The sequence below is a fragment of the Sminthopsis crassicaudata genome, chromosome 2 (assembly GCF_048593235.1).
Source record: "Sminthopsis crassicaudata isolate SCR6 chromosome 2, ASM4859323v1, whole genome shotgun sequence".
Lineage (NCBI taxonomy): Eukaryota > Metazoa > Chordata > Mammalia > Dasyuromorphia > Dasyuridae > Sminthopsis > Sminthopsis crassicaudata.
Genome location: NC_133618.1, coordinates 407,197,920 through 407,221,336, shown reverse-complemented (window position 1 = coordinate 407,221,336; position 23,417 = coordinate 407,197,920). Strand labels below are relative to the sequence as shown.

Sequence of the window (23,417 nt, the reverse complement as noted above, 5' to 3'; positions counted from 1 at the left end):
TTTAGTGTATATCAGGATCATAGAGGATGGTAAAGTATGGAAGGGTGATCATCATATGTATTGATTGAAGTAGAATTCCAATGAAATGATCACAGATCTTGGGGGAAGTGGAGGAGAGTTGTAAAAATAATTAACAAGATTTTATCTCAACAATGCTACCTTGTGTGGTTATAATAGAGAATTCTAAAACTATATACTTAAGTATAGGTGTTTTTTTTTTTTTTAATCACTGTAGTCTATAATTTGATACTGTTACTATTAGCATATTTTAATCTTTAAGCCTATTTTCACTAGCTATACTTTAATAAAAACGTTCTTGTTGACATCTGCTGTCTTTTCTTGATATGCATAAATATTATGGACAAACCTTACTTTATTTAAAAACTTCAAACCTGAAAATAGGATGTGGTTGAAATTGACATCTATATCCTATTTTAACATAAAAATCTTTTGGCAAATTATAAAGTAAATTATACTCTGGTAAAGAAAATTATATACATATTATACACTTTTCTCCATATCAGGTTTTCATGAGTTAGATAAAGCTTTTGAAAATGTTCATGTTTTGTTTTGTTTGTTTTTAATTCCAACAGAGCTTTTTCAAATTTTAGGGTATTTTTATATCTTATAAATCAAATATAAATCAAAATATTTCCAATAGAACCTATGTAGTCATTACTCTTAAAATTTTAAATACCAAAAAAAAAGAGAATCCACATATACTTTTTTAAAATATAATTTTCTGTTTAATCTTAAAGGATTCACTTGGTTTATTTAAACTGACTTGGTTACTATAATCCACAGTGTAGAAACATGGTTCCATAATGGTGCTAGGTCACTTGGATAAAAAGTGAAAAATTCAGTTCACTATATAAATACTTTGCTTACCTGGTAACACATGTTTAGGTATTTAGGAGTATCTGAGTGAGTAAAATTTTTACTTTTCAACTAGACATTGACTTCCTTCAAACAAGTTAAAATTGATTTGATTTACATTTAATATGAGAATTATGTTTTTATATGTCTGTATAACTAAGTTATAGTTTAAGGTAAGAATCTTTGTAGCCTGATATGAGTCTATATTTTTAATTGATTTGGTAATCTAGTTGGTTTTTAAAGAAAAACACTTTTAAAATGCTGATGGAGCTTTTGTTCGTGCTATCATAAGGTGCTTTGTATTTTTATAGTCGTTGCTGCTCCTAGCTTACCTCATAAGGAACGGATCAGAGCGTGTTGTTACAAGTGCCAGAGAACACATTTATGATTTGCGATCCCTGGAAAATTACCACTTTGTAGGTGAGCAATAGAAAAATCTTATAAGCAAATTAAAACAGTAGTTGGAGTTGTCAGTCACCTGAACCAGCTTAGAAGCTTCTCCGCTCTAATTAGAATGTGACTGTTGCTGGTTGTGTGAAGAGTGCAGAATCCAAGACGTGGTACCCTAGAGTATTAATTAGTGAAGACAAGAACTTGCAGAAAAGACTGGCTAATAACAACAGAACCAACACAACATGAGTGTTCGGGTTTATATTAAAATATGCACTAGAGACTGGTCCCCTGTGGTGTCCATAAAGGAATAGCTTTAATCATATGGGAAGAAAAGGTTAGAGCTCCAAAACACACACATCTGTTTGAAGCTGGGTTTTTTTCCTCCCACCAAATAATATTTACTGTGCAAAGGCAGCAAGGCCAGTATGTGTGTTTTGAATGTGAAAGAGGCTAGAGAGTGAAGCAAATTTCAGTTTGTAGTGTACCCCAGCTGAAAGTACTTTAAAAAAAAAATTAAGTACAAAATCTCTAGTAATTAATATTCCAGAACTACTAATGAAACCAAGGAATAGAAACAGTTTTTTTAAAGTGCTTAAACTGAAAGCATTTTTAAATTTTTTTTTTTAATATAAGGGAAAAGCAAACTGGCATTGGTTATAAGCTATTTCATAGTATTACTACCCTATAATTATTTTTAGCAAATCAGATACTCCTTATAAAGATATTTTAAACCAAAATATTTTTAAAACTGTCTTAGAATTTGCAGTAGAAGGGACTGAGTAAAAATGAAATGTTGCTACTAACCTTTTATTATTTTTAAAAGATGTTTAGTAGACGTTAGTGTTTTAGAAAGATTTTGGTTCATGGTTTTGTTTTGTTTTTTCCCCTTGCGATTTGCTTTTTGTTGATTATGTTCTTCTTTCACACATACAGATGAAAATGGCAAGGACCAAGGTATAAACATACGCCAAAAGGTAAAAGAAATGGTAGAATTTGCCCAGGATGATGATAGACTTCGAGAAGAGAGAAAGAAGGCAAAGAAGAACAAAGACAAATATGTTGGGGTTTCTTCAGACAGTGTTGGAGGGTTCAGATATGGTGAGTAGTGGGCAAAGAGCATTCAGAAATATTTAGTTGACCCATGGGACATATTGCAAATCCAATGAAATACTGGAGACTAGAGCCCAATTATTTAGGACTCTATAGAATATTACACTTTGAAATGTGTGAATGGCTTTTTTAATATCTAGTTGATGAATCCTGGGAATCTTCCAATATGCTACCCAGGATTCAAAATATAAAGTTGAAGAGTTAGCCATCAACTAAATGTATATTCCATAGCATCATTAGGAAATGTGCCTGCAAAAACAAAAGAATTTCTGTTCGTTTATATCTGTATTCTAAAGCTTAACTTTGAAACAAACAACAACAATGGGAGAGGGACAAAAAAGCATAATGTATTAACAATGTGGTTTTTGTTGAAAATTTTTGCATTGTTGGAGAGGCTTCATGTCTCAACTCCTAAAACTACTTCTGACCAAGAAAAGGTGACTGATTAATGAGTTGTCCTCTTTTTTTTTAATCTAGCTTAATAAAAATAGTCTTTTCCTTAAGCAGAACAAAGCCATTTTCTCCCACATGGCAGTGAAATAACAGAATTAAGTAGTCATTGGGTATATGGTCGTATACTATTTGACTACACCTGCCTAAACATGGTTTCAAGTTTACATGAATTAGAATGATTTTAGTGGACTCATTCACTTCTGTTTTGCTTTGCTACTCCTTCTAAACAAGATAGACCATTATCTGTGGTCTACCTTATGTTTGTAATAAATGTAAAATTAGAATAGCTCTCCTTTTAAGTACATTTCTTTTGGCTTATACTATGCTATGCTATGGGCTCCAGTTATCTTCTGAACTTGGGAAGCATACACATGCACACATGCTTTCATATTCATACACAATACAAGTTTGGATTTATTGGTGTTTGGAAAACACAGAAGTATAACACTTATATATGAAGAATTTTTAATTCCTTATATTCCATTACCACAGAGAAAAGAAAAATAGTTGAATGCAGATAATCCTAAAATCCAGGAATACCTCTACAGTCAAAAAACTTTTGTGTTAACAGAAAAGTAATTGTTGAACAGTTCTGATTACTTTACTCAAAATTAAAGAGATTTTCAAAATTTTGTTCAGCTAGACAGTTGTGTGCTTTATTTTTAGAGGAACAGTTTTAGAACACTTATTTCCTTTTTTAAAAAAATTAAAATTTTTTTTTATCTATACATACTTCTATGTTGGTATAATTAGATAAGGATATTCTGTAATGATAGAATCATAGGATTTAGAGCTTTGAGATACCGTTGAAATATATTGAAATATGTAAAATCTGTCATAATGAGCTACTTTCTTCTATTGCCGTAATTCAGTGTAGTTGGAGACTTTAATCATTTCTGTTCTGTATTTGTGTTTTTTGAAATTTAAAAAAAATTTTTTTTTAAATTTTTTCAAATTTGTGTAGCCTACAGACTCAAATAGTTGTTTCTGCCTTTTTCCTTTTTCTGTGAGATGTTATTTTAAATTTCCATTCAGTGATAAGTTAGGTGAACTGATTAATTAAAATTTGTATAATGACTTTGTACATCATTTATATAATCATCTTATTTAGTTATAATTCTTGCTTTTTATTCATAATCTTATCTCAATTTTGCCTATGATTGTATTTCATTATTGGGAAACATTCCTGATACTGAAAAGATAAACCCAGCCAGGTTCAGTTTTGTCTGGATGGCATGGATATAGTTATTTCTTTTAAGTTAGAGTATTTCTAGGCTTAAAAAAAAAAAGTTCTTTTAATTTTTAGATGATGTTGTAAATGCAGCATTTTTCATTTTTAAAGACTGTTGGGCAGTATTATTGGTCTGCTCCAGAAGCACTTAATACCCTGTGTTTATTCTTGAGAGACTGAGAAATTATAATTGAAAGAAGTCTATTATAATTAATGTTAGCTTATTCCAGAGTTCATTATTTTTATCATTCTGTCCCTTACTTACTGCTTTCCTTAGTCCACTTAAGAGAATCCCTCACTCACTTCCTCACCTTCCTCCTCCCCCAAGTCAAATTTCACTTCTTGCCTAAGTTTATTTTGGATATGTATTCAACTCACTGAATGAGATCCCACTCATTACTATTTTCTCTCATTTCTCTCTGGGGCCACCAGATGAACTAGACTAAAAGTGAAGCTCTTGAAATTATGGTCTCAGACTTGTTCACTAGCTGCTCCCTATAGTTTAAGCAGATGGTCTCTAAGTAGTGCAAGTCCAAGTGTATGTTTGGACTATGTATAGTTGATCAAATGATGTATTGTTTTTAACTGTTTAGTTTACTTTTACACCAAGGTCTTTTTTGTTAGTCATCTTGTTTCTGCTCTTGTGTAACTGGTAATGGAAAGAATTTGTTTCTTTTGATTTGCTACTACTGATCCCAACTACACAGTAGAAAAGTTAAATTATTCTCCCTCTGATGATGCTGTCATTTAAAACAAAGAACTCAAAATTCCTTTGACATATTAGAAAATCTATAACTTTGATAATAATAGTTGGTTTTATTTCATTTAAATCTTCAAAATTGCTATCAGGTTTTTTTTTTTTTTTTGTTTGTTTGTTTTTTTTTGGTGTGTTGAAAACATACAGTAATGTTGGAAAATAATATTTTTGTGTCATTTCAGTATTATTTAACTAAATGTTATGCTCATTTTCTTTCCATTCTCTAAAATTTGATTTTTGCTAAATGATGTTAGAGGTTTTTTATGATGTAGTCTAATATCATAAGATTTTGTTAATAAGGCAAAATTACTTTTCCTAGGCTGTGAAGGACTACAGTAGTTTTCAAATATTCATAGAATTAAAATATTTTAAAAATATTTTTCTTTAAGTGACCATTAATTGTTTTGTTTTTCTATCTCTGATCTGCTTGTTATCATTGTATTTGATTTTTTTTTTTTTTTTTTTTTCCCCCTTCTATCTTGAGGTGATTCTTTCAGCAGCATTTAAGAACTTCCTGATGTGTTGGGCTGGGCATTCAGACTATGGAAGTTTTCATAAACAAAAGCTTTTGAATCTGCATTCCTGCCATTTAATGACTGGCATTACATGCTGTGCCTTGCTGTAATTGTGTTGATTCAGCACGGTGGGAGTCTTCAGTTTTGCTTTGAAAACTGTTTTGTAGGAGGAAAAGCTTCAGAAATTAAAACTGCAGGCATCTTTTTGAATTTAATGTCCTTAGCTTTACTTATGTTTTTAATGCACCATATAGGTGAAAGGTACGATCCTGAACCAAAGTCAAAATGGGACGAGGAATGGGATAAAAACAAGAGTGCTTTTCCATTCAGTGATAAATTAGGTGAACTGAGTGATAAAATTGGAAGCACAATTGATGACACCATCAGCAAGTTCCGCAGGAAAGATAGAGAAGACTCCCCAGAAAGATGCAGGTATTAACACTTTGTCTCCTAGGTCTCTTGAAAAGGATTGTAGCTTTTTTTTTTTTTTTTTTTTCTGTCACATATGTTTTGCCAACATTATTAATTCATTTTCCTTATCAGTTACTCTCACCAATTCTAAAGATGAAAAAGTTTTTTCTGTGAATTTATTCAACATCACTTAATCTCTTCTGTGGTGAATATTTCCTTTAGAACAAGAACTGCTATTGTTTATTTTGATTCTGCAGCAGAATATGGCTTGCCTTAAGGTGTCAGGTGAAACATATAAGAAAGAAGATATTGCTTCTAAGATAGGGATGGATACTACAAGTTTATTGAAATTATTCTCCTAAATATAAAGAAGCTCTAGGATTTTTTTTTTTTTTTCCTTTCTGACACTTCATTGTTTGTTCATATCATACAGTATGGTTCTGAGATGTGGCATCCATTTTCATATGTCCCATTTATCTCCAGTAGTTGTACAGAGCAAAATTTAACTATTTCAGCATTTATGTTGCTTTTTCGTAAGCCTATTTTTAAGTATTTCTTTTCTACATGTTGAACAGCCTTCTACATTTAAAAGAAACATTAATCTGTGATATTTCTATGACCATTGTAGAAACAGCAAAACTAATCTTCTGAGATATTTGTTGTATTTGAAGGCTGTGAAGATATTGTAATATTTACTAATACCTTGCATCTTGTTTACATCTCAAGAGTCCTGAGAATCTGACCATCACTTTCAAGATCATTCCTGAAATATGGCCTTATTTGGCCTAAGAATTTATGGTTTTTTAGAATTTTCTTTTTGGCATTCTTGTATTCAAGTGCTGTATTTAGAAGATAAATAAGGTGATAGGATAGATAGCCCATTTACTAGGGATCTGACTTTCTGAATCTTAATATTCTTTTCTGTATTCTTCCTGTTTCCTTTTTTTTTTTTTCTCTGTTTTTTCACATCTTTTCTCCCTTCCTTAACTTTTTCCATTTATTCCTGAAATGTAAAATAAAACCTCTGTACATATGTCTAAGAACTTAGCATTTTCATTTCTTTGATTTGGAGTAATCAGATTGTAGTAGAGAGAAAAATATAAAAGAATAGAGAGAAGCTAAATTGGAAAAGGGGATATGACCTACCAGATTAAGTCTTAATAATTGACATCACAGAGGCTTTACTCTTTAGAGCACTCAGAAGCTTTCTGGTCAGATCTATTATCTTCTTATTTGGGAAATGAGGTATGAAGATTTTTACATGGCTAGACCCTTCTAAGCATCAGACAAAAATAAATAGTCATGTGGGTAAGAGAATCTAACGAGTCTGATCTTTTCATTGTGCTTCATAGAACTTGAACTTCAAAGCTCATTATTTTATTATTGGTATCTTGGGCTTAAAAGTCACAAGCTACAAAGTTAGTTAGTCTGCTCCTAAAATGTGTGGAGTGTAAAAAAGTAAAATTTCTATCAGTATAACTAGCATGATCCATAATAATTCTTCATTTCAGTGATTGTTGTGATGGTAAGTAGAAAAGGACATTGAATGCTTTTTACAATCACGGCTTTAAAATCATGTAACTACCAAAAAAATTGTTAACCTCTTTATCTTTGTGGAAATCTAGTCTTCCTCATCTTAGATTTTCAGAATTCCAGAATAATTCATGTTTAAGTAGAAAATTGCTTCTTAGCTTGAAATTAGCCTGAATTACAGCATTTCAATAATTATTTTTATAGTGAGTGAGGAATTTTTTTCTACACTATATTAAATAGTATCTCTAAATTAAACCGCCTACTGTAAAATTACATAAAATTCGACATGTGGCATATTCCTTTTTTTTCTCCCAAATCCCTTAAAGTGTTTGAGTTTTGACAACTAAAGCACTATTTTCTTTTATACTGTTAAAAACTTTTGCTTTAGACTTTACATGAAGATAATTCTAAATATTTCAATAAATTTAAGTTTTCCATGTAGAATAAAATACAGCATATTTGTTATTAATTATATTCTGAGCTTTTTTTCCTCTGGTTATGTAGAAATCAACTTAATTATCCATTGAAATAGGGGATAACTGTAGTGTTTCAAAAGTTTGCTCAGGTGAGTTAGTAATGATATAATAATATGTAGAAGAAACAAACAGGAAGTTATTTTGCAAGCATCTTGACAAGAAAATGGATGCCAAATCTGGGTGCTTACACTGTTGAAATCTGAAAATAAGTCAAGTTGATCCTATTAGGTTGTTTTTTAATCTCAGATTAAATATGCTTTAGAAAGTTGTATCAGAAAGTATTGTATTTAGAAAGTAATATATCAGAAAAATGTCTTAGGTAAATAAGTTAATTACTCAAAGCCTCAGTCATTTTCCTTATTGTAATAACATTGAATGATGATTACTTGTCAGTTGTTTTCAGATATTTTAAAGTTTTTCTTATTTTTCCACAGTAAATGGATTTCATAAGATTTATTTGCAAAATATATTGCTATTCCTTTCCAGAAAATATTTATTCAAATAGCTTTCTGATGATCCCAGACAGTTAATGAAGTATGGTATTTAGATGTTACTGTAAATCATATTCTTAAATACATATCACTAAGGATAACTGTTTCAGGATAGTATCATATTCTATTTTGCTTGTTTGTGGTTATTGTTTTTCTTTTGCTGAGGCAATTGGGGTTAAATGACTTGCCCAGGGTCACACAGCTAGGAAGTATTAAGTGTCTGAGGTCAGATTTGAATTCGAGTCCTCCTGAATTCAAGGCTGGTGCTCTATCCACTGCGTCACCTAGCAGCCCTCTTATTTTGCTTGATTTTTATAAATATCTTTTAGTGACAGTGATGAAGAAAAGAAAGCAAGAAGAGGTAAATCTCCCAAAAGTGAATTCAAAGATGAAGAGGAAACTGTGACGACGAAACATATTCATATTACACAGGCCACAGAAACAACTACCACTAGACACAAACGCACAGCAAATCCTTCCAAAACCATTGATCTTGGAGCAGCAGCACATTATACGGGGGATAAAGGAAGTCCAGATCAAAATGCTACAACTCATACACCTCAGTCTTCAATAAAGGTAGGAATAGCCTTAAATTTTCTTCAGTATGGACACAGTAATCTATTGTGGGTAACCATGTTAATTAGGGATTCTCTAGTAAATCTGTTTATGAGAGGAAAGCTCTTTGTGCAGAGAATGTGTTCAGTTAGTAACTCCTGAACACAAATCCTGAATGCAGAAGCAACATTTCATTTTAAGTAGAAGAAACAGAATGTCATTTATAAATTTCTTTCTTGGAGCTACCTCTTGCTTCTGAGAATAATTAACATCAGTATTGGAGCCATGGAAGAATTTTGGAGTGTAGAGTCCGTTATTGAAAATTTTAGAGAAAAAAAAAAAAAAGAAATGAAGTACATAGGGATAATATTTAACAAACACATGAAAAGAGGTGAGGAGAGAGAAGGGATTGAGAGTATTTGCCAATTTGCCAGTCAGCTTTTAAGAGTGTCAAATAACTCCAAATTGTTCATGAATCATTTTAGAAATAAATCCAACACAAGAGCTAATATAGATATCTGCTATTTTGAATAAATTCTCATGTGTGATGTTTATACTTTCTCAATGTTTTATTTTCTCAAAGTTCTTGTTCCAATTCTATCTTCTGTCATTTGCTGACTTAAAAATTGGAAAAAAAAAATGTATCTTATGATTTTGCTATACCTCTTGCCCAGACATAAGTAACATGTAACATGACATAGGGTTTGATTATTAAGCAATATATCTTCCATGTTGATTTATAATTCTGCCTTATCTTGGTTGGGAGAAATCTTCAAACCTATTGTTGGGAGAGGTGATATGTCACTAGATACTTTAAGACTTCAAGATAATGTATGCATGCCTGAGACTATTAGGAAGAAATATATCTCTAAAGTATTAGATTGTGTGGTCTAGACAGTGGTCCTCAAACTTTTTAAATAGGGGGCCAGTTCACTATCCCTCAGACTGTTGGAGGGCCAGACTATAGTAAAAACAAAAACTCACACTCTGTCTCCGCCCCTCAGCCCATTTGTCATAACCCAGTGGGCCACATCTGGCCTGCGGGCTGTACTTTGAGAACCCCTGGTCTAGACTAAAGGTATCAAGTGGCCTACCCACTACATTCAAGTATGACTCAAACAAGATTCAAATGTAATTAGGAAGTATTTAACAAAATAAATAAAAACATGACATAGGTATGGTTAATATGTGGCTTTCTAAGTCAACATGGGGCTCAGAAGAATTTTTATGTATGGTTTAGTGAACTTCATTTTTATTCAAATTTGATACCACTGGTCTAGATTAAATATTAGCTCAGAGAAAAGAAAATTAATTTGACATTCACTGTCCATCAGTTGGCCCTTCCTTTCTCAATCAGACCTCCCCAACTGGCTTCATGTGCATTTGTATGGAGTCTTCTTCACCTCTTCTTTACCAGTCCAACTCTTTAAAGTCCCACTTTCTTTGTGGAGATCACTCCAGTCTACAGTTAGCTTTCTCTTCTCCAAAATCTAGAGCACTTACACATGCTATTATTTGTCTTGTACATATGAAAATTAGAGAATAGTTTATCTTATTCCTTCCAACTTGACTTTATTGTGAGCTAATTTAGAATAATGATCTTGTGGTCTTCATGATATTTGTCATAATCCCTAGTTTTGAACAGATTGTAGCCTCTTAATAAAATATTTGTATGGTAGACATGTCAGTGTTTGCGTAAGTTTTTTTTTTTTTTTTTTTTTAACTAGAAGTATAATTTAATGTTTGGAAGCTTCTTTTGAGGAACTAGATCCTACTTAGTACAGATTGGCATCTGCTGTGTAAGAGCAAGTTTCAGAATAGCCTCTTCAGCAGTTGAAGTTAGTCTTTTTAAGAATATGACTTTCCTTATTTAAAAATGAATATTTAGTCACTTTATTAGAAGTAGTAGATAATTTGCAAAATATAAAACTTAATAATTGTCCAGCTGGCCAGAGTTTCTATCCATTTAACTTTTTTCAATCACTTAAAAAGTTTTATTCATTTGAAGAATTGTGGTCCAAAAAAATTGAACAGATTAAGCTTTATTTAAGTTTATACATTGTTTCCTTTTAGACTTCAGTGCCTAGCAGCAAATCATCTGGTGACCTTGTTGATCTACTATTCGATGGTACCAGCCAACCAACAGGTAAGCTTCATGTTTACTATTTTTCCCTCAGTAAAAAAACTTTCATCCAAAGAACCTCTTTGACTCCAGTTTAAAAAAAAACAAACAAAAAACACCTTATTGCATCACTTTTAAACAACTGGAAAGAAAGTTGTAAAATAGTATTTCTGAAAAGGATATAGTATAACATATAATAGAAAGAGCATTATATTAGGGATAAGAAAGACCAGTCTTGTACCTGTCTCCACTTTATCCTGTGTTTTATAGTCAAGCCAGTTAAGTTTTCTAAATTTGTTTCTTCCATTTTAAAAAATGAAGAGATTGAACTATATGCTCTCAATTTTTGTAATGCATATATTTCACGATCCTACAAAAATAAAGGTGGAAAAGACAACAGTACTTAGACACAAAGCAATTGCAGAGGGAACTTTAAATAATGTGTGATGATATGTGTATGTGAAAATGAGAGACTACTATTTCAACTCCTGCCATGATAATGACTATTTGATTAGATGTAATAAGGTAATGGAAAGGCAAAAAAATCTGATTAACTCCTTATTGATTATATATCTTTCAATTTTTCTAATATATGTAACCTCTGCCACTTAGTTGGCATAAAGCTAAATTATAGTCCTGTCATATTTTCTCAGTCTTTGATTTTCATCTGTCTTTTCATACATGCCTTGTATAGTATCTATGAAATGGAAGTATTTGTCTGGTTCTTTGAACATTGTCCATCTATTAATCCTGCTTTGTGACTAGTCCTCTTTTTTCTGGTCCCAGCAAGCTATTATAATCGTTATTTTGGACTATTAGCATTTGGAGCCTACCTCTATACATCTTTTCCCCCTCCAAATGAATTTTCATTTCTCTTTGGGTCTCCTGCATTTTGATTATGATTATTCAGTGAGCTTGGCATTCTATGATTTTATAGCCACATTGATTACTTTTAAAAAGATGTGATTTTGGCAAAGAATTGGAAAATGAGTAGATGACCATTAATTAGGGAATGGCTGAATAAGTTATGGTGCATGAAAGTAATGTAATATTACTGTTTTACAAAAAAAAAAAAAAAAAAAAATAAATAAATAAGCTGATTTTAGAAAGGCCTGGAAAGATTTACACAAACTGATGCTGAGCATGTAGAACCAGGAATACATTGTACATAGTAACATCAAGATTGTGCAGTGATCAAGTATGAAAGACATGGTAGTTCTCAGCAGTTCAATGCTAAGGCAATTCCAATAGACTTTGGAAAGAAAATGTCATCTGGATACAGAGACAGAACTATGGAAACTGAATGTAAAACACTTTTTTCTTTTTCTTCTGTTTTTTTTCTCTCATGTTTTTTCTCTTCTCATTTTTCTCTCCCAATATGACTCATAAAGAAATGTGTAAAAAAAAAAATTAATGTGCTTGTGTAAAAAAAGGAAAAAAAAGTGTGCATGTAGGGAGATAAAAATAAGTGATTTCATGGCAGGGAAACTTTGAAAATGCTATACTGTTTTCCAAATGCAGTCCAGTCCACTTTATCATGGACTTAGGCTGTTCATTGTCTGTCTTCAATACCTGCCCAAAATATAAATGACACATGCATTAAATGTGATGATCTCCTTTATGTGTTTTTTAAATTGTTTTCTTTTTTGTTGCATGGATTACTAGACTAGTCTCTTTGAATGGGTAGAATGTCATTGAGAAACTTTGTAGAGAACTCCATAGCTTACTGTGTCTACAAAAAGGAATTTTTAGAAAAATTTACTGTCCATGTAGACCACATTTTTTAAAAAATTTGTGTCCCCCACCCCTTTCCGAAGCTAGGGTTAAGTGACTTGCCCAGGGTCACACAGCTAGGAAGTGTTAAGTGTCTGAGACCAGATTTGAACTAGGGTCCTCCTGAATTCAGGGCTGGTGCTCTATCCACTGCGCCACCTAGCTGCCCCTATTTTAACTTTGAATAAGACAGTTCCTAAATGTCAATGACAAACATTTGGTGTCTCACCATTTTATGCTTTGCTTAATATTATTTATCAAAGGACTGCTGAATAGTTATCTTTGTAATCAGAGCTATCAAGGAATGTTGATCTCTATATGAATAGAGATATTTTATTGAAGGAAAATCTTCCAGCTTGCATTGTTCAGTGTAGTCAAATGCTTATCTTGCTACAGTCTTTTATGGATGTTTCCTGTTCATGACAAGATCTGAATTCTTTAAAAGTGGAGCCATAGCTTGACTTTAAAATCATCTTTTTTTGTGTATATTCAGCTTACAGGTGTTTAATGGAATTGTCACTGAAACCACATGTCACTTTCTAGTTTTTCTGAATTGACTTGGAAAGAAATGGTTAATACTTTTTTTCATAAAGCTGCTAACCATTGAACCTCTTGCTTTGGGGGGTGATAAGGCACTAAGTTCTGCTTGTTTTGTTATTCCTCTCTTGAATGTAATTTCTTTTAATTTTCTTGAACATATGATATGTTTAGAAGACAGCAAGTTTTTGTTCAGTTTGGAGGCAGGAAGAAGAAAATCCAGGGTACAATTTATTCATTCTACTTAGTAGGGTTTTTTAAAAAACAAGACAATAACATCTTATATATTCTCTAAACCTTAAATTGAATTCAGGAAAAATGTTCTTTTTTAAGATTTGTATGTATGATTGTAGCATAATAAATTATTGTTTTGGTGAAAGATAGGTTAACAAGTAAAAACATTTTACTAAGTCAACTTTAGATACATGTTAAGTGAAATCGTAACAGCAAGAAAGGTGACAGGATAAGGAAAGAGATATGAATAATCTGCTAGAGTAGATTGAATGTTACCATTTGAAGGTAATTAATGTTTAAAGCACATTTGAGCTAAACAATTTGCATTCCAGGATAAGTACTTGGAAGACAGTTTGAAGGTGTTTTCATGCATAAACCTGTCCTGTTCCCCTTTGTACTATTGTTTCTTCATGTTCATTTGATAAATAGACCTAAAATTATCAAACATTATTGGTTTGGTAACCTTAAAGTAGTAAATATTTTAGCCATTTAATCTTTTTCTATTTTTTTGGATGTATTTTTAAGTTTTGAGTTTTTTCCCTCTGTAGCTATGTAAAATAGTTAAATTGAAATTTATCTTCAATATAGAAGTGATGTCACAAAGCATCAATTATTTTAGACTTCCTTGCTTGAAATATTAAATAGCTCCTTTCACATATCTGTGGTATGTTTCTAATAGAGCAGTCCTAAGAATGTCAGTTGGATGACTATAACCTGGGGAGAAGGAGAAACTATCAATACAAAGAGAATTTTTGAGCAACAGCATGCCTCTTTTCTTTGGCAAGAAAACTTTGAATGGTTTTCTTCCTCAAGTACAAGCAGATTAGAAATCTATTAACGGTGTGATAAGGTATCAGAAACCATAAAGTTCTGTCAACATTTTATCCCCAGTACTTATTGAAAACTTAAAATTTTTAAGTTCCCACATTAAACATGATTTTCTCTTGTGTTTGAGCAAAAATTAAATCAGTTTTGTATGAGAAACCCTAGATCTCTATTTAAATGTTTTAATAATATTAATATACAAATCATTTCAAATTTACTGTTTACAGAAGATACACCTACACATCTGAAGATGATGCAGGAACCTACCACATAAACGTTGCTATATGGGATGCCATTTGGGTGCTGTTTAGCAGATGTGCTTATACTTATACTGGTGCCATCCTGCAAGTAATAAGAGCATGAACTGTAAAACTTAAGCAAATATGGCATCTGTGCTGCTTAGAGATGACAGTCTCCTTTGAGGAAGAAAAAAAAGAAAAATTTTTATATGAGGGGGGGAGACAAGTTTCAGTTAGCATTTTTTGAGAACACCTATCATAAAACTATTATAAACTATTCCACACAGTTTAAAATAAAAGGAAACTAACACACAGCCATTCAGTTGGAAACTTTCAAACATTTGGGATACTTTTATGTGGAGCTATGTCTTAGAGATATTTTGGTAGCTTTTAAGATGGTAAATTTGGTAAGCATCAGATATGGGAGGGGGAACCTGTTTTACTTTTAGTATTGAATAGATCACAAATTCTTGAAAAACAGTTCTAGAGTTCCAGAGGTCCCTCTTAAGTACTGATCCATACTGATCCACCCATTAAAGATAATTTATATCTTTTGGTATGGTATACAAAAGAAAAAATATATATAGGTAAAGTGACAAATTTTTCTCTTAAAAAGAAAATAATAATATAAAATATTTTATCACCTTCATAAAATTACAAAATATCTGAAAAATACTTTTTATTATATCTATACCAAAGATTTTCTGTTAATGAGTAATTTAGAGATTTAAATACATACTTAACACATCTGCAGAGAAATCCTTAATAGAGCTAAGACATTGTTGTAGTTCACATAAATATTAATATTAAACACCTAGTGCATTCTCAGGATACCAACTTAAAATTCAGGTGTTCTATATTAGACAGTTTTATTTTAGTCATCAGTTTTAATACCTAGCTGGTGAAAATATTTCTCAAATAGATGCTATTTACTCTGTATTTTAAACACCGTGTAGTTTGGCTATATTTTTCCTTTGTATAACAAGGTTGTGAAAAAAGACGTGTTACCAGCTGGTGATTGTAAATAACCTCCTTGCTGCCCTGAGAAGGCAGATGGAAATGGTTCATTTATAATGACAGCTCTCATGTGGGAATCTTGAAGGATAGCTCATGTTGTGAAGTTTAACACAGTCTTTTCACATGCATTTGATTTGTGATAGACCAATGTATACTTTGTGCATAAGTATGGAAACATTTTTTCTTATTAGCAAAGAATGTTGAGAGATCAGAAGATTGCTTTTAAAATTCTCATTAAAGAAATTAGCTGGGACAACCCCAGAAGCTTAAAAAGTGTTGCTGGCTTTAATTGTGTGTGTGTGTGTGTGTGTGCGCGCGCACGCGCGCGTGTGTTGTATCACATTTGAGCAAAAGATAGGTTTCCTAGGTAAGTGAGGAAATTTCACTGAAACATAAGGGGTTTTGAATTGAAACTTTGAAACATCAACGTTAAGGTAGTATTTGTTTTTTGGAGCCCAAGTAGAATCATAATTATATGGGATGAATTTAATAAGATGAGCATTTTTGAGGTGATGATTTGATGATTTAATTTGAGCAGTCTTAAAGGAGGCAGAGAGACAGTTGAAATTTCCAACAAATGCCTCTGGTTTGAGGGACTTTATGGTTAAAAAGGTAGAGAGATGGGTAATGAACCAAGTTAGTGAAGTTAAGGCTCAGTTTAGGACATAGAGCATTTAAATTTATACTTCACTGTTTGAGAGGAAGGAGTATTTAAGTGAAAATGCTGTATTATGCTCATTATACAAGGAAATTAAAAACAGCTCTCCTGTTCACATTTGTTAATACAAAACATTGTGGTATAATGAGGAAAATGTTGGCTTTAGAGTTGCAAGACCTGGATTTGGAGCCTTTCTTCTATTTCCTAACTGTGACACTAGGCAGGTCACCTCTGAGGTTCAGTTTGTCCTGTAAAATGAGGGAGGTGAATTAGATGAACCCTAATAAATCAGTGAATTAGATGAACCCTCTAAATCAGTGATCCTATAGAATCACAAATGCCAGTTTTGTCATCCAATAAATAAATCTATTAGGTTGAGATTATTTTTCTAGACCTATATTCAAGTTTTTTTTAATTACTAAGTTAAATTAATATAAACAAATTGGATTAATTAATGGATCAGATTATTTACTAATTAGCACAAAATGTAATGAGTGTACAAATACTGAGAAAACTAAGGTTATAATGACATTATGCCTTAAAGACTATGTATAAAGTACAGAAACATGACTCCATCTTTGACTTAAGATCTTTTAGGAGTTTAGGTATAGTGGATGCTAGATCTCATTTTAAGAAGGGAAAAGGAGTATTTGTCATGCCTGCTGTTAGCTGGGTACAATAAAATAGCATTATAAAGGAATACAAGTACACATGTTATCAGAAACTGAATTGTTCCTTTCATTACTGCTGGCCATTTATTAAAAAGGGGAGATGGTTCTAGTTTAATTAACCCAGTTGAGTGTAGCAGATGGGGCAGAATGTCTTGCAGCGATAAGACAATTCAGAAATGGCACCAGATGTTGGAAGTTGTCCCTGGTGGTGTTTGAGTGCAGCACAGATGTTCCAGTCCCACCTGGCTAGTTTCTAAGCACTGCAGGCTAAGCAGCTGTGATGTAACCTATATAATGTACGCATAACACTAAAAGCACAATAATTGAGCTGCTGCTACTTCTAAGGTTGTGACTGTTATGAGGTGAATCCTTTAAGGACAAACAAAAATAAGGGCAACCATTTCAGAATTTAGGTCAGCCTATTAGAAAATTTATAACTGAAATGGAGAAAGAAATGTTCAGTATACCATAATTTGAAAGGATATATCTCAGTTGAAACTGTTGCTAGAAATTAAATTTGGCATAAATTCCAAACATGAGTTTTTAAAATTAGATTTACATTATGTACATATGTATAGATCCACAATTTGGACTCTTTTTAAAGTAAATTTAGTTTTTAAGTGAGCATGATGCTTGCTTTTTCTAGAAACATTAGAAAAATAAATCCTAATATTTTTAATGTTGGTATTTTTAAAATTGTAAATTTTATACTAAAAATTAATCTCCCTGAAATGTTAGAGCTTTGATATATTCCTCATTTGTTTTGTTTTTTAATCCCATCAGCTTCGAATTTTAATAACAGTAATTTCACTTTTCATAGCATCCTATCTTAGTCTTAGTCTTTTTTTTTTTTTTTTTTTTTTTTTTTAATGTAATGACTTAAAAGACCCAAAATGGTTCATTTTATTTCACCAGAAATAGAACTGAGTGGCACTCGTCACATAAAATCCTTATTGTAGTGTTTTGCAAATTAATGTTGATCAACTCTTGCTTTCAAGCATTATGGGAATAGGATTCTGGTTTTTATCTATTCCGAAAATTAGGGGGTTAAAAATGGCTTTGGAATTTAATAGTTCTTTTTTGAATATAATATTTACTTTTTCTCTGTACCTAATTTCCAGGTGGATCAGCTGATCTGTTTGGAGGATTTGCTGATTTTGGATCAGCTGCTGCAACAGGAAACTTTCCTTCACAAGGTATGATAAGATTTTAATGTCTGTAGAACTACAGGGTTAAGTTAATAATAGTTTTCTTTTTAAGTTCCACCTTAGCATTTTTTCCCATCTTTGGTATTTTTCACTTCCTGTTTACTCATTAGAGTACTTAGGATGAAAAAGTTAAATTAGGCAAATGAATTATTTGCCAAACATAAGTCATATTGTACTGTTGAATAAGTTATTTATATAAATATCTTTTGGTTTGGAGAAATATTGTAATTCAGAGCAGTTTTCTTCATCTTTGGAAGCAGTAGAAGAGTCAAATCAACAAAAATATTTGTTAAGTCCCTACTACATACCAGGCATTGTACTAGAGTGTTTATTTTATCTTTATAAGTCTTTTGGTTTGTGATTCAGTTTAGCTATTAGTATATTTTTTTTCCCAGAAGAATTCTTGGATAAATCAAGATTCATATGAACTGTTGAGCTAAAATGCTTTAATTGTTTAGATATTTAAATAAATTACTACAAAATATAGCTAACTACATTAGAACATGAAGATACAGAAACCTTTAAATAGCCCTAAAATATTTTGAGACCTCTTTTTGATAAGGCAAGAAATAGTAAGAGAGACTACTATTGCAGGTTCCTTTTCTAAATCTAAAGAATGAAATAACTATTCAAAGAATAAGCAGTGAAAAGCAAGCAGATCGTTTCAATATTTATTTGTCCTAGTAAAATCTTTATGTAAAGAAACACTTTGTTAGAATTGTTCTTTTTAGTAGTGGTCTAATAATTAGACACAGGCTATTTACTAAAAAAAACAAAAACCCAAAAACTCTTAAAGTTGCAATATGCTTTATTTTTTTCAGTTTGCAACTGTTCAACTCATAATTGGACATATATAGACATGAGAAGATACTCCTGAATTAGAAATAAAATTTCTCAGTTTGAAATGGAATAGATATGTTTTTATATTGACATAAAGACCATGGTTCATTATCCTCTAAAATAGCTACTTCAAGTACAGAATAGTGACTTTTTCAGAAACATAGATTAATGGGAAACCAGAGCTTTTGATTCATTACTTAAATGTTTCATTGGGAATTATGATTGATTGCTTACAACCAAGAGTTAATAGACTTCAGTTTATGGAAATCAAAATGAACAGAAACATCTCTTTAGTTACAGTATTTAAAGTTTTTGTATATATGACCCTGTCTTGTACATCATTTGAATATGTTTGTATTTTAAACAATACATTTGTTTATATTAGTATGATTAATCTGACCTGATCAATATTATTCAGGGGGGCAGAGACTTGTGAGATGATTAATTATTTTTGAATAATAAGAGCCCTTCTAGAAAACTTTTCCTCTTTTTTGATTAATAATCTTTGATAAAATTTTATAAATGAGCAACAATTTTTGCCATTTTCTCTCCCTATTTTCCAAAACATGCTTTAGTCAAATAAGTGTAGAATGTGCACATTCATTTCATCCAGATTACCTTAAGTTGGTTTAAAATTTTAATATGTAGTAATAGTTGGAATATCCCAATACAGTCTCTTTTTTTGTAAAAGATCAAAGACCAAGTGAAGGCCCGGAGGTAATGAATAGTAGCCTATTTGAATCAAATTGTCAAAGTGCTGCAAATGAATTAATTTCTCAAAGGTTTATTTGCTTTTAACTGTTTCTTGTACCACTCACTTGTAGAAAATGTAGAGTATGGTGTTTGGAGCAGTGAAATAACTTTTTATTAAGTGAGAGTTAAGAAAATTTTGTTATTTACTTATTGACTGAAAGGGAAAAGATATCCCTTAATTATTATGCATTTGCTTATAGCATACCTTAACTGTGAATCGAATATTCCATACAAAACTTTATTTTCAGTTTTAAAACTACAATTGCATTTTAAAGAACATATTTTTAGGTTTACTTCTATAATATGGTCAAGAAAGACTTTTTTAAAAAGATTGATACTGCAACCAATTAAAGCAAGAAATAGAATGAGTTAGTATAGCTACCTTTATAATGACTTTGTGCAACATGTGCTAGCAATGAAGAATTGGCTAAGTTAGAAAGTATTGTAGATAGTCTGAAGATTCTTTAATTTTACTGGCTTCTTATTTTTGTGTTCTATTAATTGAATTCTATTAATGGTGTTTTTTTAGATATTCCAAGTAGCCTGCTTTCCTAGGGAGTCCTTAGGAGCATTTGTTCTCTCTATCAGGTTCCTTTTTTGAGAATGCTGGCACTCCTAGGAAAAAGTTCAGACAGTTTAGAACTTAGCCTACACATACCATACCATTATCATCTAGCTGTAGAAGCACTTTTAATTTGTAAACTTGGCTGAAGGGAACCTCTTTCACTATCACTTCAGAAGTGTGTCACCTGAAGACCTGTCAAACATCAATTTTACTTTATATGTAGGAGGTTTTTTTTTTTCTTTTTTTCTTTGCTACCTTGTTAAAACTCATGGAATATTCATGAGAGAAAATGAAGTCCAGATGGAAATTGTATCTGCAGATGTTAATCTGGATGGACACAAATCAGCTCTCATTTGTTTCAGTTCATGGAGTGTTGCATTTGTTCTATGCCTTTCAGAAAATCTCTTCCCTTTTCTCCCCATCTCTCCCTCCCCCCTCTCTCTTAGGTTCAACAACAAGTGGGAATGGAGACTTTGGTGACTGGAGTGCCTTCAACCAAGCTTCTTCTGGTCCTATGACTTCTGGTGGAGAGCTTTTCAGTAGCCCCTCCCAGCCAGCTGTGGAACTCTTCAGTAGCTCACAGCCAACTCTAAGTCAGCCTCCAGTAGCCTCAAATACTTCAGATCTATTTGATTTAATGGGCTCCTCCCAAGGAACCATGACATCTTCCCAAAGTATGAATTTCTCTATGATGAGCACTAATACGGTGGGCCTTGGTTTACCCATGTCACGATCACAGGTAAGTCCATTCTAACCTGTGCTTCATCTATTCCCTTTACCCCTACTCCCCAAAAGAAAATAATAGTAAACTCATCAGCTCAGGAGATATTGAATTGTCTGCTTGATAATTTCAACTTAATGAAAATACTGCTATTTAGTTTTCAAATTACGAATATAAATGTAACAATAATTTAGAAGGTAATAAAATTATTTTGAATGAAGAAGCATACTGAGGCATGTCACTTTTAGTGTATATTTATACATACATACAGATACATGAAAATTTCCTATTGTATTCTGAAAACCAAAACTTAGGTGGATAATCATTATCTCTTTGAGATATTAAAAGTAATTTGAGCACGAGTTTATTTAGAAAGTCTTTTCTCCAAATACTACCATTCAAGTGAACACTTCATCCCATGGATTTGAGTCTTATCTTACATTAATTGTTTCTCTTTCAGAACTCCTTAGGTTATTTATATAAATAAAATGAAAATGTAAGGTTTAGAAGTACTGTTATATATGGTTAAATTACTACATAGAAAAGGATTAAATTGAAAATAAGTACAAGTTAAGAATTTGGTAATGTTTGAATGAGGAACTTGATTTTTTGACTAGCTCTTGAGCAAATTTACCTCTGATGCTAACTTACAATTTCAATGTCCAGGTTCTACTCTTCCAGGTAGTAGGATACAGGAAGAGAACAAAGAATATAAAGAGGTGACTTCTGTATACAGAAATTGAGTTTAAAAACAAATTATAATGCTGGGTGGTGGGAAATAGGACAAGAAAGGTGAGAAAGTGCTGGGAAAGGTTTCACCAACAGGGATGACAGCATTCCCCTACTTTTAAGCAAACAGGTTTTTTTTTTTTTTTTTTTTTTTTTTTTTGCGAAACTGTATAAAACCTCACAAGTCTCAAATTTTTTTGCAATGTAAACTAAAGCTTGTCAATTCTGCTATAATACCTGGGTCTTGCTATCTTTTAAGGTATATTTTTCTCATTGTTTTACCACCTTTTTATTTCTTTTTTTCCTTGTATCATCCTGGTGTCTAAGGTGACTTCCTTTCTCTGGAAATCACAAAAAAACACAACATATATATATATATATATATATATATATATATATATATGTATGTATATATATACATATATATATATATAATAGGTGCATTCAGAGTGTCATATATATTTCTTACCCTCTTATTTTATCAGGGAATATTTTAAGGAATCATTTCACTTAAAGTTCATATTTTTATGAAAAATATTTTCTTTAAAAATGGCACACTTCTATCTGTAGTAACACTACTATGTACCAGGAAGGGTCTTGAACTAATTTATCCTGAGAGTCAAGCTACCCTAGACTTTAGTTTCTTGATAAAATGTAGATTCTGGCCAACACCCTACTTAAGACTAATATTATATAGTTCCTTGTGGGTAATTCGGATCATAAAAGTGGAATTTGCCACCAAACATTAGTACACAAAGCTGGAACTAATTGTTAGATTTTATGGTATAGAAATTGTTAAAATATGATTAAAGAGGGGAAAATGAGTCAGAACCTTGACTTCAGGACCAACTCTTCTACTTCTTACCTATTTCCTTGGGCAATCTTATTCATGTCTTTGCATCTCAGTTTCCCCATCTCACACTTGCAACTTACAAGGTGGGTATAAAGAAACTGCTTTATAAACCCAAAGCTTTCTATTAATGTAAGCTTTTAAAAAAAAAAATGATAAATTACATAAAACAGTCGTGGTTGGCCTGGTTTCAGGGACTTCATTTGAAAGTTTGATATATTGGTGCTGTTTTTTAACAAAACTACTACGTGATCAAACTTTCTTATTTTCCCTTATAGTGTCAGATGAGAAGAGGCTTAATTTTTAGAGCATTTTTCTTTCTTCCAGCCTTTACAAAATGTTAGCACAGTGCTGCAGAAGCCTAATCCTCTCTATAATCAGAATACAGATATGGTCCAGAAATCGGTCAGCAAAACCCTGCCATCTACGTGGTCGGACCCCAGTGTCAACATTAGCCTGGACAACCTACTACCTGGTCTGCAGCCTTCCAAACCCCAGCAGCCATCTCTTAACACAATGATCCAGCAACAAAGTAAGTGCCACTAACCCTTTCACCTTAGCCTTGAAGTGTTCCCTTCCCATGCAATGTTACAGCCTACAATCCTGATTCCAGCACTGTGGCTAGATTCCATGTCAAAAACACTTCAAGCTATGAAGTCTCTTACTTTTTGCAAAGACAGCCCAACTATAGTCAGTCCTAAAATTTGGCTTCCTTTTGCTGCCCTATTATTGTCTGTTCCCATCACATTAAATTTCTTTTTTCCCTACTCTTTCTTACCTTGGCAGCTTTTGTTAGTGTGGACCCAGTAAGAGGTTGAGTATAGAGGGACTCATATGTTTTCCTCTTTTCCCCTTCCCTCTACACCACTGTTTT

General features: G+C 32.0%; 1 protein-coding gene across 3 annotated transcripts in view; it reads left to right on the top strand.

The window, feature by feature from the left end:
• Window positions 1–23,417, top strand: part of CLINT1 (clathrin interactor 1) — a 60,116-nt gene that overhangs the window by 34,534 nt on the left and 2,165 nt on the right. For 2 of the 3 annotated variants that reach the window (XM_074291935.1, XM_074291938.1), the window contains exons 4-11: window positions 1,188–1,296; window positions 2,203–2,367; window positions 5,590–5,767; window positions 8,576–8,822; window positions 10,875–10,947; window positions 17,999–18,073; window positions 20,690–20,982; window positions 22,871–23,075. In XM_074291935.1, coding sequence (XP_074148036.1) covers window positions 1,188–1,296; window positions 2,203–2,367; window positions 5,590–5,767; window positions 8,576–8,822; window positions 10,875–10,947; window positions 17,999–18,073; window positions 20,690–20,982; window positions 22,871–23,075 — 1,345 coding nt within the window. The remainder of the gene's footprint in view (window positions 1–1,187; window positions 1,297–2,202; window positions 2,368–5,589; window positions 5,768–8,575; window positions 8,823–10,874; window positions 10,948–17,998; window positions 18,074–20,689; window positions 20,983–22,870; window positions 23,076–23,417) is intronic. The other variant, XM_074291936.1, reaches the window with a different exon arrangement.